Source organism: Malania oleifera, chromosome 5, assembly GCF_029873635.1.
Source record: "Malania oleifera isolate guangnan ecotype guangnan chromosome 5, ASM2987363v1, whole genome shotgun sequence".
NCBI classification, from domain to species: Eukaryota; Viridiplantae; Streptophyta; class Magnoliopsida; order Santalales; family Ximeniaceae; genus Malania; species Malania oleifera.
The window spans coordinates 389,887-417,763 of record NC_080421.1 but is presented as its reverse complement, the minus strand read 5'-3'; the positions used below and the strand labels follow the sequence as shown (position 1 = coordinate 417,763).

The following is a 27,877-nucleotide window of genomic DNA, read 5'->3' as shown; positions in this document are numbered from 1 at the left end:
CTTTTATTAACATTCAATCAAATGGTAGCGGAAACAATAATCAACTCAAGAAAGTTGTGGCAAGCAAGCAGTAAACATTGAAGTAAACATAATTCATTAACAACACATTCATTGATATCGTGTGCTTAGCAAGGGAGGCAAGTAGGTTAAAAATGTTAACAATAGTTAGTGAGTTTTATAATGACTGATGAACACTCATCCTCCCATAAAGAGCTTTCTAGGCCATTCCTACTCTAGCACTAGGAAACATCAAAGTGATCGAGGAGTCATATTGCCTTATTTGGCATACAAAGACACTACTAATAGAAAATAACCCTTTACTAATATTTATATAATGAAAACTTATTCCAAGCACATGAAACAGGCGGTCAAAGGGACGCATAATGACCTGAACTTGCAACACTTGTGGCCATACTTAGAAATTAATTGAGTTATTTTGTCTCCGGGACACGTTATAATAGACGAGCAGGTTGAGCAAGGAATGACTAGAATAACCCTAACAGCACTTGCGTCCCCATCCTCCCAGTCCCAGCCCTCTGCACCTCTCTCCTAGCCTCCTATCGTTCTTTGCTCCGCTTGCCGGACATCTCGGCCTTAATCGACGACGATCTTGGCTTCTGTTGAAGGCTCGAAGACTTGAAGCTTTTCTCTCTCGAAGGTTTAAGGCTCTTCTTTGCTCAACGTGAGTCCCTCGGCCTCCTTCCCTCCCTTTCTCCATCTCCTGACCTGTTTTATTTACTAGTTCGTGGGGTATGATTGAACTATTTGAAGTGCCCAAGCACGAAATTAATATTTATGTTTCGGTGTTTCAAAAATCAAAAGCTGAGAGGGGGCTGCTAGTTTTATTAGGTGGTTAGATGCAGGAACGACATCACATAGCTCTGCTCACGCAACTTTACCCGAGAGAGCACTCTCAGGAAAAAAATGCGTAGTTGATGAATGTCTTATTGTGTGTGTTAGATTTGTACTTGCACAAATATTTTTGTATTTAGCTTGGAAGCCTTGGACGATTTTTTGATTGTTGATGAATTATGAATGTTTCTTGAGTTCTCTAATATATGTTGCTAATGATTATGCAATTCATAAGTGAGCATGAATGATGCCTATTACCTCAATATCTTTTTCATTTAAAAGGAAAACATGCCTCTGTTTATATATGTTTTTTATATTATATTTAATTAACTAATATATCCCTGCACCCGATCATGTCGTTTCCTTCTTTTTGACAAAACGCCATATCATCATGTTGATATCATGTCATATCAATATCTCGTGTTAGTATCGAGGCTTCCTATATATGTTCTCTATAAGGCTAATTGTGTTATATGGATTGGAATGTTGAGCAACCACTAAGAAACAATACATCCAATAGGTAAAAATTGCCAAAATGAGAATGCTAAGATGAATGCATGGTATATTAAAGATAAATTAAGGAATAAGTACATTACGATAAGTTAGAAGATAGGTTGAAATGGTTTGGCTCTTGCAAAGTAGGAGTGAGCTAGTTAATGTGAGTGTGGGTAGAAAGGAGAGGAGTAGACCTATAATAACTTGGAACGAGATAGTAAGGATTTAACAACCCTGGATTTAACAACTCTCCATTTATCAGATATTGTCCAAGATTGCGCAAATTGGCGGGAAAGGGCTTAGGTAGCCGACCACATCTGGCGGGACTAATGCCATGGTTATTGTTGTTGTATAGTTACATAATTATATATATATATATATATGACATCATGTTGATGTCACCAGTTTGAGCAGCAAGTTGACCTATGAGGTGCTTCTGCTTCATTTTTTTAAAACCATGCATGTACTTATCCTACAAAGCTTCACATCATTCTCTTGCCATATACTGACTTGAGTGCTGGAGAGATTCCTTGGAAGGCAACTCTCGGCCTATGAAGGTGCTTATTTGTTGTGTAATAATCAATTTCTTGTGGGCTTGTTGGAAATCAGTGATGATAATTTCTAATTTGTGTGTCTTGACCGCTGATAAATTTGGAGTACATCGTTACGTAATATACAATAACGCATGCACAACAACTTTTCATTATACCCAACCTCAACTTTATCTATCGTATATACCTCAATCTCTTCTTTTTGAATTTGCGCAATATTTCCAAGATACTTGAGAATTCTGTGACCATTATAATTGGTATTTTCTTCCACGTGCCTCTTAAAATTACTAATATTAGATGTGTTATGTGGATGTGTTTCGCATTTGCATTGTATTGCATAAAATGGCATCATTTTTTATTTTTTTGGTTTGTCTTTGGCTCTTAAATAGAGTCTCCGTGGTTGCATTTTGGGGCAATTGAATGTGGGCTTCACTAATTTGTAGACTGTAGACTGTCGTTGCGAATGCTGGTTCCTATCAATGGGGATACAAACTGCAAACAACTGGTAATTTATGGCCTCGCAAGTTTTAATTTTTTGAATAATACCTTAATTTGTTGCCAATTGTTGTTGGAAATATCGACTTGCTCACGAGTTCAATTAATGGTTGCAGCAAAATCGCTGCAGAGCAGAGCAGTGTGTGATATGATGTATTTGCAGCTGAAGACATCTGGGGATTTAGGGTGAATCTGTCATTATCATCTTTGTTTCACGTGAGATGTCACTGAGAATAAAGGCAGTGGTGGATAAGTTCGTGCAGGAGTTGAAGGAAGCTCTGGATGCAGACATACAGGACAGGATCATGAAGGAGAGAGAGATGCAGAGTTACATAGAGGAACGTGAGCGTGAAGTTGCTGAGCGCGAAGCTGCATGGAAGGCTGAGCTTTCTCGTCGTGAGGTAACTTACTCCTTTGTTGATCCTTTTGGTGGGGGTGGGGGTGGCGGTGGGGGGAAGAAACTGAAATTGCAAAGCACTGCCTGGAATGAAAGATTTGCGAATCACGTCATTTACAATTCTTATTTCTGGTTAAATCTGGTTCTGGATTATGATTCTAGAAAGTGTACGTATTGTGACAATTACTAATCTAACTAATGGATTTGGAGGGAACATGTGAGAATTGGGAATGAAATGTTGTTATTGCCCTCAATTTATAAATAATATTTTTATAAATTCCTTTAAATAATCGAATAATAAGAAAATATAAGTAATTTTTTTATTCTATTTGCAATATAAAGCAAATAATTTAGTAGAATTCACTTAGGCTTAGTTTGGCCCCCTTGTGCCTTTTTAAAAGGACCTTTTAAAATGGAAATATTTGCTGGTTTAGCCCCCAACATGCTTATCCTAGAGACTATAGAATATACTTCTGCTGCAACCATTTTTTCTTTTTTTATTTTTTTCATCAGTTAATGGAGATTTCATAAATAGGGCACCAAGGTGGTGCACCCAAGTACAAGCGAAGAAAAGAGAGTTAAAACAAAAAATTAATCAACTGTGAGGTTAAGAATTGTGTGTGTCCAAGAGGTCTAGAACTTTATGTGTGTCCTGCAAGTACTATCCAGTATCCACTGAACCAGAAGGCTTTCCAGAAGGCTTTAACTCCATGGTGTTGGGTAGGATTTCAACAACTGCAGAGAATTGGGTTGACGAATTGTTTTCAGTCCCAAGGGAAGAGCCAACAAACCTGTTTTTCACCTTTGATTGCTGTGATGATGAAGGACTCTCCACACATTGAAGAAACCTAGAACAGAAGTCCCATGGGGACAGGGAGCTCCTGCCATCAGTGTGGTCACTGCATCAGCATCTCCCGTAGGAAAAGCCTGTGCAACTGGTGAGCTTGAAGACGATGAGTGCACCAACGTACTCTTTCGTTCGAGTGATTATGGGATTTTAGCATGAGCATACAGCTGGATCTTCCTTGATTTTGACAAAACAATGGGTCCCCCTCTCCCAGGGTCAAGGAGTTTAATTGCTTTAAAACTTTTCGTATGAGTCTCTCCTTAGGCGCGAAACTTATTTTCCCATCCTCAGCCCAAACCAAGCCCTTTGACTCCTTCAAAGGCAAAGGCCCAATAGTCCCTCCTGATCTTTCTCACAATTTTGGCCCAACAAACCCCCTGATTTAGTTAAGGAGGTTGGACTCCCATTTTGTAGCAACCCTTCTGCCCTTTGTAGAGGAGAGATAGCCCTCCTTGTCTCTAACCAAATTGAGAAGGAAATGACCAACTCAAAAGTTTCTTAAAGGAGTTTGGTTGATGTTTAGGAAAGTTTCGAAAAACCCTCCTTATAGCAACTCTACCCAAACTTAAATCTATGTTGATCCTAGTGTAATAAGACACCCTTGGACTATAACCTAGTGACACGTAATCACGAAACTTTGAGGAATTCATATGCATCTACTGTTTGACACTAACAATGACCAATTCAAGGACCAAGTTTCTAATTGGATTCTATGAGAGGTCAAGTGGTGAGAAAAGACATTGGAGTCTCATTTGTTGGCTTCGAAGAAAAATCTATGGGCCGATTTCAGGAAATAAAGAAGAATAGGAGAGAGGAGGGGAAACAAAACCTTTGGAGTTTTTCAGATCCTGAGGAGGCTGGCTGCAACAGGGGTTATTTGTTGGACCTATGACCTTACGACTAATTTCTTGGAAGTTAGGCCAAAAGGTCTGTTGTGAAATGCTTCTTTTTAAATAATGGAAATAGATCGCTATCTATCTAGAGGAAACTAAGTTGGATGTTCTTGACAAGAGCCTCGTCACCAATATCTGAAGACACAACAATAGTAGTTGGATTTACCTCAAGGCTAGTGGTGGTGCTAGAGGGATCTTGGTTATTAGGAAGGATGGCACAATTGAACTAGTTGAATACGTAACTAGAGCTTCCTCATTGTCTGGTCTCTTCAGGAATACAGACTAGGTGAAGGACCATCTAGACACTTATTTGGAATGATATCTATGAAGTTAGAACAAAATGAGATGCTTCTTAGGTTATTGGAGGGTATTTCTATATGGTGCTCATCCCTTGTGAGAAGTTTGGGGGGATTGGAGAATGCAAACATGAAAGATTTTAGGCCATGTAGAGAGATCCCCTCATTCTCGAGAATTGACAGGTTTTAAATCTGGACGGGCTGAGGAGGACTTTCTCAAGGTTACCAAAAGCTTTTCCCTAGGCCTACCATTGGCCACTTTCCCTTTTTGTTGGACATCAGAGGAGTAAAGTGGGGACAACTCCTTTTCAGTTTGAAAACATGTGCTTAAAAGAAGAAGCATCTGGAAAGCTTATCAAGGAGTAGTGGTCTACACTCCACTTAGAAGGCTTTAAAAGCTTTGTTCTTGCTTCCAAGTTGGAAGATATTAAAGGAAAACTAAATGGTGGGATAGAAACACCTCTGGAGATAACCATGCGAAGAAAGAAACCACTTTTAAAAAAATCATTACCAAGAAAATATTGAAGGGTCCAGATCCTTGGTTTAAGCCAACACTTGAAATCCACATTTTCTTTAAGGTGGTGTTTGGTAATTGGGAATTAACTCTAGGAATCGAAACCAGAATGGTTGATTCTCATTCCTATTGTTTGTTTTACGTTAATCTTATTTCGATTCCCATTAATGCAAGAATGGGATCCCCACTTTTGCTTACATTTTGATTCTGGACTTTTTCTTCGAAATCAAATCCTAAGTCCTGAAAATGCAGTATTTATTATAATATGATATTTTGTACAATATATATTACATAAATTTTAAAAATAATATTAATATTATGTTATCATTATTAATATTTAAAATATTATTATATATAATAGTATTATAACAAAATTAATAATATATATTGCCTGAATCTAAAAAATAATATTAGTACTATGACATCATTAAATATAAATATATAATAATATATTATAATTTAAAATATTTTAACTATTATTATTAATATTTATATTATATATTATATATAATAATATTATAATTCTTAAAAAATAATAGCATAGTATTAAATTATAAAATATTATGATGTAATTGTGGTATAATTATTTATTTATTATATTATTATGTATAACCTTAAAATAAGATAAAATTAATATTAGTAATATCATTAATACAAATATATAATAGTAAATTTTACTAATTATATAATAAAAAAAAAAGAATAAAATATTAGTGTGTAAATAAAATATAATGTTATGCTGGTTGTTTATTATATTATTATTTTATATTAAATAATAAATTATGTTATAGTGTTATAGTATATGCGATTTTTATTTAAATTTAATAAATTACATATTAAAATGTAATACTTATAAAATATAAGATAAAATATAATATGAATAATATAATTAAAATAATAATAATAATATGATAAAATGTAGTACGCAAAGTATAATCAAGTACATGATTGTCAAAATGAGTTTATTGTAAAAATAATTTGTTATATAACTTAATGAAATAATATTATACGATTATATATTTATAATATTATTATTATTTCATGTTAAATTAATTGAATCAATTTTTTATATTAACTTGACTCATTTATGATTTCTACGTCTATATATACTAAACCCTATAATAAAATTTTGATTCCGATTCAGTGTCGAACCAAACATGAGAGAGGAATTTGACATTCCATTTCCGATTCTAGTGAATTCCAATTCCGATTCCGACTCCAATTCCAATTCCAATTGTGAACCAATTGCTACCTAAGATCCCTACACGATGATATCATCAACATAAAGAACTAGAAGCACCATTGCATCTCAACTGTCTCATTCGTTTAGATGAACACAGAGTCAGAATAACTACGTATATGTATATTGCCAAACTCAGATATTGCTTTTGCTAAAATTTTTCAAGCCAAGTACATTGCATAATATCCGCATGCAATTTACAAGCCTTGTTACACTTTGCTTGAGCAACCCCAGATGTTGCTGCATATACACTGTTTCCTCTATGTCTGATACATGCAGGCATATTTAACATCTGACTAGTACAAAGGTGACAGGTCAATCAAAATTAAGTGCGCAGCTGTTCAAATTAATTGCTCTTCGGCTCTTCACCATACAGCCTGTGCAATTATTGTGGCTTGAAGTGGAGTTTATAGGCATTGGGAGGTATGATAGAGTTTTGGGGGCGTTTCGGGTTACACCTTTTATGGGCATGAGACTTTAGGATAGACTAAGGGGTCTTGGATAAAATTAAGTATTTAGTTTTGAAATTAGAGCTTGGTTGAAGCACTGCATGTTTAAAACTTCAAGTTGTTTGGTAAACATCTGAATAGGCATTTGAAAAAAAATTAAGAGAGCACCACAATGTAGGACAGCATCCAAATATCAGAAACTGGGAGAATTGAGAGAATTATTGGAGAGAAAAGTAGAAAGAAGAAGAGAAGAGAAGGAGGTGAAGAAGAATAGAGAAGAAAAGGAGGAGCATAGCCTGCTGGCAGCAGAAGGAACAGAGAAGAGCAGAACAGAACAGAAAAGAAAGAGAAGGAAAGAAGAAGAAGAAAGGAGGAAAAAGAAGGAGAAGGAAGGAGGAGAAGAGAGGGAGACACAGCATTGAACAGAACAGACAGAATATAAGCAGAACAGAGAAAGAACAAAAGGAGAAGTGACCAAGAAGTGAGAAGAAGAAAGGAGGAGGAAGAAGAAGGAAGCAGGGGGAGAGGGAGAAGGCCGCAAGAAAGAGAGGGAAACAATTCTGAAAATCTGAATCAGTCAATAACTGCTAAATAACTACAAGCCCAGTATTTATACCCACTACTACCTAAAGCACATATTAGCATAAAAAACCCCGAGAAAACAAGAAATTACAAAATAACTCCAAAGTACTTTAAATACACAAAATAACCTAAACTAACTAAATTTCTAGCACAACCATAAATCTTTGATTTGTGTGACACCCTTCAGGGTGCTTAATTTAGTGTAGCATGGGCTGGGGCATCACTTGATGCCTCTTTAACAAAGTTCCCTTTACTTGTCAAAAAAAAAAAAAAACAGAAATCCTACCAAACTGAAACAAAAATCCTATCTACCATATAAACATCTAAAGTTCTTCATTGGCGGTTCTCTATCACACTAGGAACACAATAATTTTGTGTTAGCAGGAATCTAAAAACCATGGTTTTAAATTGCAGCCGTAGGTAACGTCGCGTAACGGTTGCAACTGTCGCGAGACACAGGTGTTACGTAACGGGAAGTGGGCGTAATGGTTGTGAATTTTTTTCACGCATGCACAACCTTGCCAAAATTGAAAAATAAGCATGAAATCTATTAATACACGATTTTTAATGAATTTTGACTGCTTTATTCAATCAGAAAATGCTTTTTAATAGGCAGTATGTCTTTTATATTAATTTTAGTGCGCTGTTTGCAAAAAAAGTCATTTTTTTTTTTTTATATATTTTGCACTACATTAATGGGTAAAAAATATGTAGAAATGTAATTAAAATGAAGAATCAGTTAAGTAAAGACATAAATTAATAGAAATGAGTCAATACTCAATATACACGTACATGAATTTGAAAAATGGTTGGTATCAATAGTTGAACACATGAATACAATCGTTAGTTGGGGGAAGAATCCGCGTGAATCGGATTTTTTGAGGAACGGATCGAGAGATAATTGGATTTGGTTAGACAATATAAGAAATTTACAACATAGCACATGTCACCACCCAAAAGAATGACGTGGAGGGTCTTCATAATCTGCATCCTTATTTTTTTAATTTTATGACTCTTATTTTATTAATAGTCATTTTAATTTTAAATATTTATTACATAAAAAAATATAATCTTTGGTAAGTAGTATTTATTTAAAATCTTTAAATAATTAAAAATTTAAAATATTAGATATTTCATCTATTAATAAAATAAGAATCATAGAATAAGAAAAAATATTAATTATTTATATATAATATATTTATTTTAAGACCATTAAATTTATTTCTCAAATCTTAGCAATTAGGAATTTAGGATTTTAGGTATTTATTCAGCCTAATTTAATTATTAAACTGCCTAAGTCTCAAATCCTATCCCTAAACCTAATATAATATATGAATAACTACTTAAAATAACTAAAGCTAAACCTAGTATAATATATAAATAAATACTAGTTTAAGAATTTAAGTTAACAAGAAACAAAAGAGAGAAAAAAAAAAAAAAAAACACAAAAAGGAACCCGAAGATTCAAGAATAAAGAGAGAGACACAGAGTGCGCTGGAGGAGGAGGAGTCTAAAAGAGTCCACTCCAAGACTAGAACTCTTGAAGACCAGAAGGGATGTGGGGCTGGTGGCGACTGGCGGAGCTGCTGCAGGGCTGTTCTGCAATTGCCGAACAGGCTAGGACAGGGAATCGAGCCTTCAACTGCTCGAAGGGGGGAGATCTTAGCCTTTGAACTCAAAGAAATTGAAGAAATGGAGGAGGGGGAGTGTTCTGACTGCAAACAACGGGTTCCTTCTTATTATTCTTCAGCTTCAAACAACAAATCAAAGGTACGATTTCTTGATTTCAGTCTTTGGAATGGTAGATCTGTCAAGGACGAGTGGTTGGGAGAGGAAGAAAGCTAGGAATCGTGAGAAAGTTGGGTGGATTTGAAGGAGAAAAGCCGAATTGAAGTGCTGGCTGCTGTAACGGATTGTAACGGTGTGTAACGGATCGTAACGGCCATTATGGACTGTTACGGCAGCGTAATGGCCAAGTAGTTTTCTTCCCCCGCAATATCGGTCCATAACGGTTTCGGCGTCTCAATTTTCCGTTACGTAACAACCGTTACGCTAGGTAAGGTCCGTTATTTAAAACCATGCTAAAAACAATTAATCTCCAACATACAAAAAATATATGCTACAAAAAGTGAGGCTTTACAAAGCCCTTAGTCAGTACAATGAGTCTAATAAGACTATTAGTCATTTATTCATTCATTGTAAGGTAGCGAGATGCATATGGAACAATTTGTTTTCGTACTTTGGTGAGGTTTGGGTGGCTCCTTAATGAATGTTTTTAAACACGTAATTGCGCAACTTTGATACGTAATCACACTCCCCAACTAACGTTTTTTTAGTCTCTAGCAAATAACGTGAGTGTATTCATACTTGAGGAGTAGCAACCGTAATTCCAGTACTTTTGAAAATCACATGCCATGAAATATGCTTATTGAGTTTAGGAACATAGGAAACAGATTAATCCAAGTTACGTATCAACTGAGAGATTTATACACCATTTAGTAAATAAGCCAAGATAATGGAATGTAACAAAGCTTGCGTGCATAAAATAAGGCTAGAATTTCAAGATTGACTACCAATAGACATTAACAGTTTCTATCACAACAATTAATCTAAGACAACTACACGGTCTTTCTCTTATTCAAAATCATTGTAGTGGCGGCTTTTATACTATTATACTTTAAAAGGCACCCACTTTCTTATTTAGTTAAGACCCCGGTAATAGGTAGCCTTTTCCAGTACATGAATGTACAATGGTAGCTTCCACGCTATTATTGGACGTAATTAGGCATTTAAGTAAAATTGTAATCCTTAATTAATATTTTTAAACGCGTAAGTGCGCAACTTTGACGCGTAATCACACCCCCAACTAACGTTTTTCTAGTTTGTAGCAAATAACGTGAATGTATTCATACCTGAGGAGTAGCAACAGTAATTCCAGTACTTTTGAAAATCACATGCCATGAAGTATGCTTATTGAGTTTAGGAACATAGGAAACAGATTAATTCAAGTTACGTATCAATTGAGAGATTTATACACCGTTTAGTAAATCAGCCAAGGTAATGGAATGTAGCAAAACTCGCGTGCATAAAATAAAACTAGAATTCCAAGATTGACTACCAATAGACACTAACAGTTTCAATCACAACAATTAATCTGAGACAACCGCACGGTCTTACTCTAATTCAAAATCATTGTAGTGACGACTTTCACACTATTACACTTTAAAAGGCACCTACTTTCTTATTTAGTTAAGACCTCGGTAATAGGTAGCCTTTTCCAGTACATGAATGTACAATGGTGGCTTTCACGCTATTACACTTTAGAAAACACCCACTTTCTTATTTAATTAAGACCCTAGTAATAGGTAGTCGTTTCCAAAACACAATTGTTTCCCTTTTTTTATTTCATTTTTTTTCTTTTTCTTTTTTCTTTTTTTTTTCTTTTCTTTTTGCAATTGATCCTTGGCTTGTTTCTTAGTTTCATTTGCTTCAAACTTTTTTTTTTTCTTTTTTTTTTCTAAGCCATTAGGATGTGGTTCATTAGAGGCCCAAACAACTGAAGTGTACATCAACCAATAACGACCTAATGTAGTCTTTCTAAGTATTCTAATCTATGTTGTGTGTGTTTAGCAAGACTTTTAACATCCTTCCCTTAGTTGAAACTAAGTGAAATGGATAAATTTCCCTTTTAATTTAAATTCTGATTTGCACTACATCCTACATGTTCCATGTCCTCAAAATAAAAAAATTTAGCATGTAACATTCACAAATAAGGAATTTAGCATGCTCTAAGCTCAATATGAGCACTTTCCCAAAGGTGGACCAACTGTCTAGCACATGCACACATCACATTAAAATCACATAGCAGCACACAATTGCACATATATATTCTCTCCCCCCAATTAAAATATAGTATTGTCCTCAATGATTGAAAAGAGAAGTAAAAGAATGATAATGAGGGAAGTAGAAGAGTACCTGGGTAGAGAAGTAAGGGAAGAGAAAAAAAAACTGAAACTTAAGGAAAATGTACCTGCAAATAAACTATAATGAAACAATAAAACAAAATGAAAATAAAGGAAAGAAAAACATCACACTATGTTTGGGGGAGGCTCGGGAGGAATTTCATCTGATGAGTGCAGCGTTATAAATTGAACCGGCGGGTCTCCCAATTTGAGTCGTCACGACGAGTTTGTTTTGTTACCTGCAACAATATTCACTGAATTAGCATTAGATAAGTCAATATTCTCCAAGGTTTCAGACAAAACATGTTCAAATTGTCTTTCTTGTTTTAACAAGAAAGGATCTTTATCCAGTATGTTTTCTAGGAAATTCACTTCTTTAAGAAGCAATTTTTGAGAAAAAGGTGTCGCAACAGTTTCCTTTAGTTCTTTAGAAACATCAATATTAAAATTTTTACCTGATTCCTTGAAAGTTGAACTCTTACCATTCTGATCAGCCTCTCTATCTGGTGTGCTAGCCAGCATTGCAATCTTTGATATTTACTCCAGTAGAGGATGACGGTTCCATGGCTGCAACCTGCACTTGAGTATTTAGCTAGGCTTGAGATAGGGATTCACTTTCCTCCAATGCACTCAATGTTGTGTTTAGCCTAGTCAATTTGGTCCTTATCTCGTTGATGGCTTGAGAGGTCTGACTGTTAGTTGTGGTTCGAATCTGCATAAATTGCTGAAGTGTATTAGCCATCTGTGCCATGTTATCATCAAGAGACTTCTTCGGTGGAGCGGGTGTATTAGATTGGAATCTTGAGGGTGAATAGTTCTGAGAAATCTGATGTGGCTAATATTGATGCTGAGGAGCAGCCTGATGATATGTTAGTTAAGAAGGTGGTGCATAAGACTGGGGAGGTTGCTGAAACTGCGAAGAAGATTGACCAGGCTGATCATTCCTCCATGAAAATTCGGATGACGACTCCATCCCGGATTATAAGTGTTATAGAGAAAGGCTGATTTGGTGCTCTGTTAACCCAATTCACTGATTGCATCTGCCTAGACCCACTCTCTTATAATACTGGCATAATCGGACAATCCTGAGTCTTGTAGCTAGAATCGGCGCATAGAGAACACACCTCCACTACTTTCGCAGCTTTCACCTTCTCTAATTCCATAACCTCTAACCTCCTAGTCAAAGCAGCAATACGAGCCTGGAGATCAGTTTCCGCTTTGATTTCATATTTACCTCCGCCACCAATTTCTTTGAAAGGTTGTACTGCCAATGGTGCCCGATTAGATTGTGTATTCCATTGTTGGGCGCTTTCAGCTAGGTAATCAAAAAATGAGAGTGCTTGATCCGGTTCCTTGCTAAAGAATTCCCCATTGCACATGGTTTGCACAAACTGTTTGCATTCGGGAGTGAGAGCTATGTAAAAATAATTTGACTAGCCTCCAAGACTCAAACCCATGATATGGACAGATGTTTATCAGCTCCTTAAACCTTTCCCAACAAGCTTGGAAAGTCTCATCACCTTTCTGCATAAATTGACTGATTTGCTCTTGCAGAAACTGGGTTCTCTGAAAAGGAAAAAATGTATGTAAGAATTCACATTGCATATCAGTCCAACTAGAGATAGAATTAGGCCTCAAAGAATTAAACCAAATCTTCGCTTTATCCTTTAAAGAGAAAGAAAATAAACGAAGTTTAATAAACTCATCAGTACCAGCTCTAGTAATAAAAGTAGTGCAAGCCAACTCAAAGTCTGTTAGGTGCTGGTAAGGACTCTCAGAATCCATTCCGTGGAACTGAGGTATCATTGACATAATCCCATGCTTAATCATAAAATTAGGTGCATCATTAGGTAAAGTAATGTATGATGGTGTAGTGGTTCGTGTGGGCTGCAAAAAATCTTTAAGAGTGTGTAGTGCAGGTGCAGCCATAGTTTCTTCAAAACTCTCTTCCACAAAAGGATTGTATAAATCAATTTTCGTATCCTCACTTGTAAAAAAGACAGAAGAACTATCTGACTCTATGCTGTGAATATCACTACTAGTACTATGTGATTTTATATAATCAGTTTAAAATGTCTCTAAACCAAGGCATCAAACATCAATCCAAATAGCAGACACTTACCAATACAGTAGAAAACAAACAAAAATGCAACAAAGCATGATAATTTTTTTTTCCCCTGATTATGAGAAAAATCAAAATAAAGGGAAAACACTAGTTTGAAATTAAATCTGACAACTCCTCGGCAACGCAACGGCACTAAAAATTTGACTCACTCTAAAAATGAGCAGCGCAAAGGCTATCCTAAGTATAGGAGTTCTGTCCCGTAATAATTAGCCCAAAAGATCAGATCGTCTCTTTAGGGAATGTAGATTAATTTCAAACTCACGTTAAAACAACAAGGAGAAAATAAAAAAATAAAAAAAGGCATTTACTAAACACATTTCAGATTCATATTTCTGGGTTTTTGAGAGCTTGTAATGAAATTAAAACAACGAAAAACATAAACTAAGAACATAACATGCATAAACAATAAAATGACTAATGAAATTAAACAAACCAAACAACTAAATGTTTAAGCAATCAAATAACGGGTCAACGTAAGAATTTCATTAATTTAACAAAAACCATTCAAAAATAAAATAGGTTTAACCCAACACTAATTTAAACAAGACTAACGCAATCCAGTAATAAATTCCAACAAGATATTAAAAAAACATTAAAGTAAAGCATAAAAGAAACATTCATTTAATAAATATTCAACCATGAAATTTCCAAGCCAACATTAACCTAAATAAAAATAAATCCAACAATAGCTTAAACGAAATAAACTAAACTCAAAAAAAAGCTTAAATAAAAAGAAACTCAAGCAAAATATTGTAATAACAATAAAGTAAAGAAAATAAGTAAACAAAGAGAAGCAGGAGAGAGAGAGAGGGAACCAGAAAATTGGGAGAAATTCCCTTTTTGGCCGAATTCCCTTGTATCCTTTCTATTCCGGCGCTCCTCGTTAAAAAAACCCTATACTGGCTTGTTAAAAAACCCTACAGCTTCTAGCTTTTTTTATGCTTTTTCGGCTGCCAGCTTGTTGCCCTGCTTTCAAATTGGGCCCAGCCCAACTGTGCACAGCCGAATGGCCCATGTGACTACCCTTCACATGCGGCTGCCTTCTTTTCTAATGCTGCCCTAATCTCCTTTGCATGCTGGCCCACTGAATACATGCATGCCACATGCATGTTTTTTTTCTTTTTGTTTCTCCTTTCAATTCCCAAAAAGACCCTGCAATAATTAAATACAAAAACTCATAAATTTAAGGCAAGTATAGGATAAAAAAATCAAATATTATAAATTGAGCTCAATATTGAAGTATTGGACGTAATTAGGCATTTAAGTAAAATTGTAATCCTTAATTAATGTTTTTAAACACCTAAATTTGACGTGTAATCAAGAGATATGTAGGGCTTTGATTCCATTGATATGATGTTTTAGGCCTGACCAAATTAGAAGGTTACGTACTTCCAAACACACTGAAATTAGGTTCACTTAATGTTAAACAAATTTAGCCCTAGCTTTCATTTAGGTGGTGTTTGGTTCGCCCTATAAAAACCAATGGAATGACATTCCTAGGAATCTTTTTGTTTGTTTCACATTGTAAAATTTTCAGGAATGTACACAGGATGCTATGTTTGTGTTAGTTCAGCATGGGAATAAGACATTTTATGAAGATGACTGTTACACCCTTGACATGTGTTTAAAATGTATATAAAGAAAAATTATATTTTTGGCACAAAAGATTTCTAAGAATCATACCTAATTAAATCCATGTCCTAAATTTTCAACAATCATAAATAATTCAAGACTTAGTAATTCAATTGACCAAAATAATTGGGGGCAATATTATATTATTTTATTATTATAACATTATAGTAGCATAATAATATTTTATTATGCTGTATTATATCATTAGTCACAAAGTGCGCATGCCATATGACTTTACAATTTTAATTTATTCCGAAACATTTCTTTGACCTATGCTAAAGATTTGTAGCTGTGTTTTATGGCAGCATTTAATTATAGGTGGCAATATGTGGCAGTTTGGGGTTGATACTTTCGGGCAATTGGATGCCGGCAATATATATATTTTGATAAAAAGAAAATATATTGAGAGAGGGGGAGAGATAAAAATTACATCCTAGGCAAATGTAGGAAAAACTAAAAAGAACTGTAAAAAAAAAAAAAAAAAAAAAAAAAATTGAAGCGGCGATACGTTATTGTGGTGGAAATGATTAGTGATGTGTATACTATTGCATTGTTTTAGTAGAGTTGTGGTTTGGCAGGTTAGAGCTAGAATATTGTTAGGGGATTTCTAAGTTAAAATTGTGTAGTAACATTAACATGGAAACAATTTTGAAAGTGATTTCACTACACACATGCACATACACTATTAATTAAAGGTAGAAGAGGCAGTACCAACATTTTCCTCATCATTTTTTCTGGAGTGTTAGCTTTACAAGTTATTATTTGTTTACAAGATATACAGACTATTGATACATAAGTAATTAATAAAATAATTTTAGTTTTATTTGAAATATTTTTTAACTATTCTATTGTCTCCATTGATTTGCATATTATCTGCATGACTTTTTTTCTTTTCAAAAATAGTGTGTTGGGGGGGGGGGGGGGGGGGTTGGGGCGGCTGGCTGTGAGAGCTTACGCATTGTGTGTCGTCTCAACCAGTGCATATTTCTGTTGTAAGTAAGATGTTCGATGGAAATACAGAATAAAAGAAGAGGCTAAGTGGCATGAATGGAACCATAGCACCAAATAAAAAGTATGTGACTGTAATATCTTTAATTTACGATGGTAGGAAAGGGCTAACTTGGATGAAGAAGAAATTGGTGTAATGCTAACACAAAAATTGGATAAGAAGGGTTGAACTTGCTCTTTTATATATGGCAATAGAGTTTTGCTAAAGTTGGTTTCGTGAAATTTTTACATAGCACTTGTTATTTAGTTTTAAATATTGTCTATAGGATGTTTATCATGCCTGTTTATCTAATTCCTACAATTATAGTCTTCCATTTTTGTGATAGATTTGGATTCAATACATTTGAATGTGAATTTATTGATAGGGACGGAATGTAGAGTAACAGTTACAGGGTCCCAGGGTGTTCAAATTTTTTACCTTGTTGAAATGAGATGATACATCCTCAATTGTGTCAGGTGAACGTGGTTGTCAAATACATTTTATGGGAACTCTACATTGTGATGGAATGTATTGGCATCAGACTATATTGGTATTCTGTAAACAGTTGTGAAAAATATAGACTTATATTTTTGGCATTCCTAGGAGAAGGGGCTTTTTTTTTTTTTTGGGGGGGGGGGGGGGGGTGGGGGGGGGGGGGAAGAACTTTAGAGTTTTTCTTCACTTCATCTAATTATTGAAATGAGCCCAAAGCATCAGGAGAGCAGCTGGCAGATTCTTTATTTCAGGTTACTGGATGATGCATCATGTGCAAAACCTTAAATTTGCACTTCTTACATAAAACCTTTGTGGGACCTCACCTGATTGTGAACAGAATCTTGCTTTTGTGATGACAGAACCTTGCTTCTGTCACATGTACCTGTGAATGCTTTTGGTGGGTGATGTAGGACAGGAGGCGTTTGGATGGAGATCAATTTCAAGAAATAGGGTCAATTATCGAAAAAAAAAAAAAATTTCAAGGAATAGTGTCAAATCATTGCTGGTCCTAAACCTAAATGTGTTTAGTAGGTCTGTAATTAGTTCTATACGATTTGTTATAGGGAAAACCAAGCATCGAGCCAGACTTTTCAGTTTTTAAATTCTATTAACCGAGATTGAACCATATACCATTTTTTCCGGTTCAGTTTGGTTAAAGTCAGTCCTTGAAAATTTTAAACTATTCAGATGGGCTTTCATGGGACTGGAGGCAAAAGAGCTGGACCAACAGCTAATAGTCTTCAGTGGGCTTAAGCCCCAACCCCACAGAGCCACAACAGTAGATGGGTAGATGAATGGGATGGAATTTGGTATTTTTAGGAGGCAACAGAGTTGGACGAGCAGCTAATAGCCTTTAGTGGGCTGAAGCCCCAAGTCCCCAAGGCCACAATAGTAGATGGGTAGATGAATGGGATTGAATTTGGCATTTATAGGAGACAAAAGAGTTGGACCAATGGCAAATAGCATTCAGTGGGCTTAAGCCCCAAGCCCATAAGACCACAACAGTAGCCTCTTGTTTTTTGTGGAATTAGGCCTATAATGGAATTAAATTTCAAGAATGGAATTGTATTCTTGCATTTGTTTTGCGGAATCAAGGGCGAAATTGTATTTTGGCCGAAATATTATTCATGTGAATAGCGGAATCTTCATTCTAGTTTAGATGGGCTGGAATGCATTTTCATTTCATGGAATCAAACTCATTTATAAAAAAAAAATATTATAAAACAACAAAAAATAGTATAGTAATAATACTAATTATTGTTACTATTATAATAAAATAATAACTAATAATAATTGCAATAATAATAATAATAATAATAACAGGAATAGGATTAATAATGAAAAAAGCCAAAATAATAGTAAGGATAAAAATAATAACTAATAATAATTGCAATAACAATAATAATAAAAAATCCAAAATAATAATAAGGACAATAATTATTATAAAAATAATAATAATAACAAGAATAACATTAATAATAAAACAAGGCCAAAATAATAATAATAATTATTTAAGGATAATAATTGTTATAAAAATAATAAAATAATAACTAATAATAATAAAATGGATGATTTGAATTCTCCGGAACCTAGAAAAGGTATTCTTCCTATTCATATTTAGTCCTTTTCGGATGATTCTTTATGCCACAATGAGGGAACTAATGGGGGGAGTGACTTTGGTGTTAGCTGAGGGGTTAAGTGTGAGGGACTATGGAGACCTGAACGAGTAAACGTCATGGGATTGAAGTTAGTAGGTCCTACAAGAGTTGTGGTTAAATTGGGGGCGAGTCCAAAAATTTAAGAGGGAAAAAAAAATAAAGAGGGTGGAAAAATAATTTAAAATTTTGATTTTTTTGCCATCAATTATATGGAGGGAAGGGGATAGGGAAAGAGGGTAAGTGCATTAGATTATGAAGATTATTAGTTGGAATGCTAGGGGTCTTGGGGATGTTAGGAAGAGAAGTTTAATTAGGGAGGATTTGTTAAGGAATTCTCCCGATGTTGTCTTGATCCGAGAGACTAAGCTTGAGTTAATAGACGGGGAGGTAGTTAGAGGGATTTGGGAAGGGCGGTGTAAGGATTAGGGTACAGGGGGCGGCATTCTAGTGTTGTGGGACACTTGGTCTATGACCAAAGTGGACAATTTAGTGGGCTTTTTTCTCTCTTTCTATCTTGCTTGATATTAAAGATAGGGGTCAATGATGGATTCCCTCCGTGTATGGTCCTTCTACATCTACTCAGGGGAAATTTTTGGAATGAATTATTTTTTGTTTCTGGCTTATGCTCGCCTAGATGGATTGTGGGTGGTGATTTAAATGCATTAGGTTCCCTCAGGAAAAGAAGGTATGTGGCAGGGTTAATGCCTCTACGCAGAAGTTTGATTTGGTTATTAGGGAGAGTGGGTTGAGGGATCTTCCTTTGGGCAATGCCAATTTTACATGGTCAGTAGTGGGGCTAGGGAGGTGGCTACTAGAATCAATAGGTTCTTGTTTTCCACTGATTGGGAGGAGGAGTTTCCTAATCTTTCTAAAATAATATTACTTGGACCCACTTCTAATCATTTTTCTATCTTGTTGGAATCTGGGAAAGTGCCTTGGGGTCCCACCCTGTTTAGGTTCAAGAATATGCGGTTAGAGCATGGCTCCATTTAGATCTTGATTTGGGACTCGTGGAGTGAGGATATGGAAAGGGGCTGGGAGAGGTTTAGATTTTTGGAGAAGTTGAAGAGGTTGAAAGAAAATTTGAAAGTGTGGAGTAGGGAGGTGTTTGGAAATATTAGAATTAAAAAGTCTATTATTCTAGAAAAAATAACAATAACACCAATATCAATCACTATTATAAAATAAAAAATTAAATAATTATGTATTAGGCGTATTTATAAAAACAAAATGACTTATTTTCATTTTTATTATAGAAGCTATTTGAAGAATTCCAAATGTTGGAAAGAAATCAAAACTCAAATTCCTACAATCATGTCATGTTACTCACCACCTCAATAAAATCCATGTCCCTGCCTTCTCTTCTGCCACTGTTTTGAGTTATGACTTATGATTAATTATTAAATGTAATTTATAATTATATTATATATTATAAAATTATTTTAGTTAAAAGTGCTATTAACTTTGATTAAATGATTAAATAAATAAGATTATGAGTACACAACCAGAATTTTGAAATATATATTATATAAAATCAGCACATATTTTACTTATAAATTTGGTTTTTTGGTTTTCCAGTTTTTCAGTTCGTCTTTGGTTTGGAAACTGAAACCAGAACCGAAAGTGGAATTTTTTTATTTTAAAAAAAAAGAAACTGAGAACCAGACAACCGAATCAGAACTTAGTACGGTTCAGTTTGAGTCCAGTTTTCAGTTTTTGGTAATTTTTATACAACCCTAGTCTCTAGTCTAGTTGTAGTAGGTTTGTATGTATTTAGGGGCTAGTTTGTAATTTATGTGTAATTTAGGAGTTTATTTGTAATTTTATGTATCTTGAGGGGTTTATATGCATTTATTGTAATTTAGATTTTCTTATAAATAGGGTGTGGAAGCCATGCAAGAGTTGGTTATTGTTGAATTTGAAGTTGAAATGTACACCTCCCCACTTCCCCCCAAAAAAATGTTGCTGTAATTCTTCGATGCTGTTCTGCATCATTTGGTGTGAGAGCCACATCGATTCACCTTCTCTTCTTCTTCCTGTACTCTGGTCTCATTCCATCTTTTTTCTCCTTCTCCTATGTTTCCTTTGAACCAGCCCAATCTATCTCCTCCAGAACTTCAATCACAGACTTAATCACCGCTTCAAGTTCACCCCTTTCTCTTTATCAGTTCCCATCAATTTTACATCATTCACAAAGTCACCCCCCCCCCCCCCTCCTTTCCCTTCTTACAGACACATATATGTGTGTGTATGTGGGTATATTTAAAAAACAACCTACTATTATTCTCACTGCCCTTCATTTTTGTAGGCCACTTTCCAAGTATGATTTTGCGAAAGAATCTCCAGTCATTGCCCCTCTTTAACCCTGGATTCCCTGTGCTTTTCTCATCACACCATTCTCACCACTACCCCTAATCTACCTTTGCCATGAATTTCATTGCTGGAAAAAGTTCACGTGCCGGCGATGCATGTGCAGGGGAACTTCCAAAACTATAAAACCTGCAAATTTTTGAAAATTTTCTGCAAAAACTTGCAAAATTTGTGAAGAAGTTTGATAGGAAGTTGCTTGTTAAGCTTCATGCATATTTTGAAGGCTCCATCTCTACTACCTGCATCCAGGATCAGATCTTGCTGCATTTTGTGAGTTTTCTAAGGCAGTATTTGAGACCATGAATTTCAGACCTTGAATTTGGATTTGGACAAATGTCAATACAATTTTATATATCATCTTATTCAAATCCAATACAACTCCAAATCCAAGGCCTTTCCAAATATGGGGTAAGTCAATTTGTTTCATTTTGCATGATACTCAAGATTGCAGGTGGATTGAAGACAATTCTTTAGAAATTGGGAGTCAGGTTTGTGGTTTTGCTTGAATAGATTGAGCATTGCTAGCAAATTGTCTTTTGGGTCCTTGGTGATATGCGTTTCAGTAATCTTCTTTTCTGTTGTCTTCTAGCCTGCTGTGCTGCTGTCAGTCAGAGCTTCAAATCCCTTTTTTTATTTTAATTCAGTTGGTGTTTTTTTCCTGGATTTCTGCTCATTTTCCTGAAATTTTTGCTCTGCTGCTCTCCAGTCTTCTTCTTCTTCTTCTTCTTCTTCCTCTTTTGAACTGCTCCACTGCTCTGGGCCCCCTCTTTGATGTTCTTTCCCCCCCTTCCTTTTTTTTTTTTTCTGTTTTGTTTGGAAACTGAGCTTTTTTTTTTTCCTAGAAACATTTCTTTGTCTTTCCATTGCTGCTTTTGTTACCTAGAATTTCTGGCATCTCAACCGGAGCTGCACTGATGCTGCTTTTTCTGTTTTATTGTTTCCTGCTGCTTTTTTCTGCTTCATTTTTTGTGGAACTTATGGCATGAAAATTGCATATTATTGAAATTTTGTGTTGAAGTATCATATTTTTATGTTCTATTATTGAATATTTTGATACTTTAAAATGCAAATATTAGTGCTACTGTATGTACAATCAAGAATGCATTATATAGGGTGTTTTACAAATGATTTTAATAAATGTGTGCCTGACCTTTGTGAGGCACAGTCCTTTGCCTCATTCCTAGGCTCTAGATACTCTTTGTCTCGGAGTGCACCTTGTGCCTTTTAGTAATATTTGCTGGTTATTAATGTTGCGTTATTTTCAAGAGTGGAGCTATTGTCTAGTAGGGCACAAAACATGAAGAATGGCTTGGAGATAATTACTAATGCTTTAAATAGCTTGGCAACTGAAGTTGTAATGCTAGGTAAAGGACCCATTGATTTTGCTACCAAACAAGAAAGTGGTATAGCTGCTGTTACTCCTTATACTTTTGGGTTGCCTGAAGGCTGAAATGTTCATTTCTTTAAAGGAATTAAAGTAGAGGTTTCATATTTTATTAGTGATGGTTCTCTTGATGAATTTGATGATTGGGTATATTCTTTGGAGTACTATTTCCGATGGTATGACATGAATACGGCTTGAGAGTTGTATTTGGATGAATCAAAACTGAAGGGAATTGCTGGAATTTGGTGGATTGAACAACATGAGATCTTTAGAAGGCAATTTAGTGAGATTACAATGCAGGATGAGATGGTGCGAGTCATGTGGGATCAATTTATGCCTTCCATTTATCAGCAGTGTGTTTATCTGCAACTCTTTGATTTGAAGCCAGGAGAAAGATAGTGACAGGGTACACTATTATTTGGCTACTCATTTTGGCATAGAATGGAAAGAGGATGTTATGATAGCTTCGTATGGGAAAGGATTGAAGCCAGTTATTGCCTCCAAGTATGCTGCATTCATTTCATTACATTTGGGAATGTAGTACTGGTTACCACTCAGATTGAGGAGGATAAGCATCCTAACCCTCTTAGAGCTACATTGACCCGTTGGTTTCATAAGAATACCAGTGGAGTCATGCAAGAGAGGTCAGCTCACCAATTTGGTAAAGGAGTTTAGACTACTACCTCTTGAAAACTCCTGAGCATTCAGGAACAACTTCTAAGGTCCAACAGTCCAACCATCAATCAAGTGCTTCAAATGTCAAGGTTTTAGGCATCGATCCCCACAATGTCCTAACCAATTCATGGCTATTGCAGAAAAAGAAGAAGATGATGATAGTATCCTAGTAATTGAAGCTTAAACAGGAGTCCGAAGTGACTTAGATGATGATGACAACTTGAAAAAAATTTTTGTACTCCAACTCCTACTCTCTTCCCGCAAGGTTGAAAAAAAAAACAAATACTGGAGATGAACTGAGCTAGCATATCTTATGATATTTCATTAGTAAATTTTGTACTTTGATTGTGGATCCTTGTAGTTGTGCAAATGTAGTTTTTGAATAAGCCGTGAAGAAGTTAAATTTAGAAATTGAACCTTATCCCTATGTCCCCTCTTGGGAAGCTATTCCTCATTTCACTATGCATACAAAAAATTGCTTGGATGAAGAATACCAACTTGAAGGTCTGTGATTGTTGCTTGCTAACCTTTAACTTGGTTCAATTGTGGAGCAGTGTGAGTGATATCCTTCCTCAAGATTTGTCTTATCCTTTTTGTCGTCCATGGTTACTTTGTTGGAGGGTTAAACATGATGCCTATGAAAATTCTCATTCCTTCTACATTGACAAGAAGTATAAAAATTATGCCATCTTGAGTTCTTCCATTCACCAAATTAAATGTATCGGTTGTACCTTTCTTGTGAAGCTAGATGATTCTATTCATGGCCATGGTGACTCCTTGGTGCTTTCCTCAACTTGACGTAGTTGAGTTCTTTTCTGGATATGAGCGAATTGATGTTGGATGGGAAGCAAGTACTTGAATGGATCATTTCAGTCCAATTTGGAAACCAATTTCAAGGAATAGGGTCAAAGGACTAAACCCAAATGTGTCTAGTCTGGTTGTAGTAGGTTTGGGGGTTTTAATATGTGTATGTTTTAGGGGTTTATTTGTAATTTTATGTATCTTTGGGGATTTATATGTAATTCTTGTTATTTAGGCTTTCTTATAAATAGGGTGTGAAAGCCATGTAAGAGTCGGTTATTGTTGAATTTGGAATTGAAGTGAACATGGTCCCCCCTCCCCCCCTGCAGCACCCGTATCTTCTTTCCTTCCTCCTTTGCCTTCTTCCTCCTCCTCCTCCTTCCCGATCCCCTCTCTTTTCCTCTATTTCTCCCAAATTCTCACCTTTCTGTTCTTTGATGCTGTTCTGAATCTGTGGGTCTTATGCCAAAGAGGTGTGTTTTTTTTTTTTTCCGGTTTGGAGCAAATAGAGATGAAACCAAAGAGTTGAGTTATTTTGGATTCAAGAGATGGAGTTAAGTGCACTCTAGCAACTTCTTTTGCATTGCTTTGTGAGCGTCTCTCTCTTTCTTTTTGGAAATATTATATGTTTGTATTTTACCATTTGATACATATATCTGCCAAAATTATATATAATTTTTTTATAATCTAAATTTTGATGCTTTTACATCGTAGTCTATGTTATATATACTTCCAACAGACATTTTCTGGACTCTTAATGATTTGTTTGGTACGTAAGAACAGAATGAATGAAATAAAAATGGTCTTTATAATTTTATAATTTCGCCGTATAATTTTCATTCCATTCTACTCTCAATTCATTCCATTCCTAGATACCAAACATTGGGTAAGCTCCTTCCTTCCCTGCATCCTTCTCTCCTACAGTCACTTTATGTAATTATGGAATCTACAAGACTCTAAGCTCGTTGCTTCCCTGCACTCGCTCTCTCCTACTGTCACTTTATGTAATTATGGATTCTACACTTAGTCCACATTTGTTAGGACACGGACGTACAAAAATTATCGGAATATTCAAAATTGAGTCAAAACCATACCGAAAAATGTTTTGATTAGGTTGTGTATACATCTTAGTTTCATTTTTTATGTATTCTATACATGTGAAAATCTGCTTATCTATTTTTATTAAAAAATTTCTGTAACTTATTTTCAAACTTCATTCATATTGAATTATTTATGCTTTTAAGTTTTCTTAATCTTTTGTCAAGGTTTGCGTTCAAATATAGTGTGGGTAATCAGGAAAGGGTGAGTTTTGTAGAGGTGAGGAGAACTGCATGTGCCGCCTGCTTGCAATTGCCTCCCTTTGCCCCCTATGCTTTCCCACATCGGAAATGCCAGAAAACTTCTGGTTCTCAGCTCCCTTTAAATAAACATTGGCCCGCCAACCACACACCGTGCCTACCAAGTTCTGGGCCTACCTGTTCATTTCCATGGGCCTATCATCCCATATGCATAAATTCATAGCTGTCTTTCCCTCTGCAGGCTACAACAGTTAAGGCAGCTTGCAGAAGTAACGGAATCTTGGTGTGAATATTGAAATATTATGGAGTGCGGTGTTCCAGTATTTGGTGCGTTAACTGAACCCAAATTAGTAAACTAGTAAATTTTGCGGTCAGAGAATCATCAGTTTTGGTTCGATTTTGGGTTGTCATTGTTTTTAATTTTTCTTTTCCCCTCCCCCCCCCCCCCCCTACTTTCCTTCTACTTTGTTTCTTTCAAGGGAAAACTGAGGCTGCTACTCTATTCCGTACAACAGTGTTGTAATTGCAGTTGGCAGTGGAATCAAAATCTGCTTTTGGAAACCCTAATGGGCTGGACACTTCTGATGGATTTTGTCATCAGACCTAGGTTCAAGGGGGTGTAAGGCTAGGGTTATCCTTGGTGCTCTTCTGGGATTATGTGTAATGCCCTGGACATGATTATTATTTTTTTGAGAATATATTTATTTAGTTTGTTCAATTGCTGAGAATATTATTATAAACTTGTAGTGTATCGCATAAGGTTGTTATTCTAATGTTATTTTGCAATAAGATTAGTGTTGTTAAACAAGAATATGGCATTCATTTTATAAATTTCATATTAAGATATGACATATTTAACAATTATAATTATAATAAATTTATAATATTGTTTGATAATATTCTTATGATAAGGACCATAATAATGAAAATAAATAATAATAATAATAATAATAATAATAATAATAATGATAATTTGTAAATGGTAATTATTATTAGTAAATAATAACAATTAGAATACTGAAAACCAATGATAATTATAATAATAATCAACAAGAAGAGGGGTCATTTTGTCAAAGGTTCAATGAATGGAAAGGATATTTTTGTGTTGGGTTATCTTGCGAATTTAAGATTACGGATGGGAGAGGTGGCTTTTAAATACTCATGTTTTGGGAATAACTAGCACTCGTATACTGCATTTGGGAGTACAAATTTTATGTCTTGATTTTGGATTTGAGTGAATTTGGATAATTTTTAATATAATTTTATATTACATTTTATTCAAATTCAATACAAACCCAAATTTAAGATCTCTCCAAATATAGGGATAGGAAAATCAAGATACTGCTAACATTTCCATGAATTCCGAACGTGGGCATTTAGATGTCATCATGTCACACATTTTTTGGGAATTCTGCATGATAATCTGAGACAAATGCCACCAAAGTAGTGCTAGAGTTGAGGTGCCATTGTTGCTGGTAGCAGTTGTAGTACTCAGAAGTTGGAATGAATGATGGTCTTGTATTTGATAGGTGCTGCTCATAGGGGTGGGGTTAGCCCATGTTGGCGGTTTCTGTGTGGCTGTTGCAGCAGTGAGGATACTATACTCCTTTTTAGGGAACTTTGTGTTTGTGTATGTGTGTATATGTGTATCTATTTTGCATCCTTCGAAGATTTTGCAACACTTGGCAACAGCTAAAGCATTTGGAAAAATTGACATGGAAATCTATCTTAAACCAATTGAAATGTAGGTTAATGAGTTGGTTTCTTTCCTGAATATGTCCGCAATATGTTCAGTTTCTCTATGGGTTATTGAGAAAATATTAGGTATTCTAAGTGTATGTATTGAAACTCACACGATTTCATTGTGTATATATTTTAGTTAAATTAGACAATTATAATCGTCTTTTAGTATATATGGTGAAATCATGTTGATTTTGTTGTATACACCAGGTGTGCTTTATAATTTCTTGTGGATTATGATCTTTAGGATATCTGAAGGAACTTGGGGTCGGTTGTACTTGTGAGAGATGTCCCAGAAATCACCACTGTACAAAATATACACTGGTATTCTTTGTGTTGTTAAAACTGGAAATTAAGTTGGGGCTCATTTGGACTTGAGAACCATCTAACAACATACCCAAATGTTGTTCTGTCAGTGAGGATGATAAGTATGATTTTTTGGGCATCATCTTGAGTATTCTTTTTTTCCAGGCTGAGATTGCCAGGCAAGAAGCCAGACTGAAGATGGAAAAAGAAAACCTTGAGAAAGAGAAAAGCGTCTTAATGGGAACTGCATCAAATCAAGACAACCAAGATGGAGCACTGGAGATTACTGTCAGCGGTGAGAAGTATCGCTGCCTCAGGTTTGCAAAGGCAAAGAAGTGAGGTTCTAAGGGTAAGGAAAAGTGAAGGCGAAGTGGTTGAGGACCGTTAGTTCATGGAAAATAGATTTTATTTTTTATTTTTAAAAAAACTATTAAAAAGAGAGAGTTAATTTTTTATTTTTACAATATTTGTGAGGTAAATGGACCACAATAAATAGCTTTGGTATTATTTGTTTGTGAAAATAGTTTTATTTTTATTTTCAATTTCTTTAAATAATTACAAATTGTCACTTTGTTTTTAAATTTTTTAAATATATGTGGAAAAATTAGAAAATATTTTTTTATTATTTCTTTGTGTTGTTCCCATATGCTTGGTTAATGAGAAAGCAGAAAAAAATTACTTTTTTTTTAAAAGTAAAAATTGAGATAAGGGGGCGAATGCGGTTATTAAAATTCATATGGTGGTTGATCGTTGGATGATGGATCGGTTCAAAAACAAGAACGTGGGTATGTAATGCATTTGCTTTTTAACCCTTGAATTATTTCTTCTCTTT

General features: G+C 35.1%; 1 protein-coding gene across 2 annotated transcripts; it reads left to right on the top strand.

The window, feature by feature from the left end:
- The first annotated feature begins 417 nt into the window (after window positions 1-417).
- Window positions 418-27,670, top strand: LOC131156354 (uncharacterized). 2 transcript variants are annotated; one of them, XM_058109974.1, is made up of 4 exons: window positions 418-682; window positions 2,342-2,403; window positions 2,510-2,794; window positions 27,211-27,670. In XM_058109974.1, the coding sequence occupies exons 3-4, from the start codon at window positions 2,615-2,617 to the stop codon at window positions 27,382-27,384; spliced, it is 354 nt and encodes a 117-aa protein (XP_057965957.1). In that variant the 5' UTR covers window positions 418-682; window positions 2,342-2,403; window positions 2,510-2,614; the 3' UTR covers window positions 27,385-27,670. The 2 variants fall into 2 exon arrangements, with proteins under 2 accessions (XP_057965957.1, XP_057965956.1); XM_058109973.1 differs by having other exon boundaries at window positions 2,288-2,403.
- Window positions 27,671-27,877: the final 207 nt, after the last annotated feature.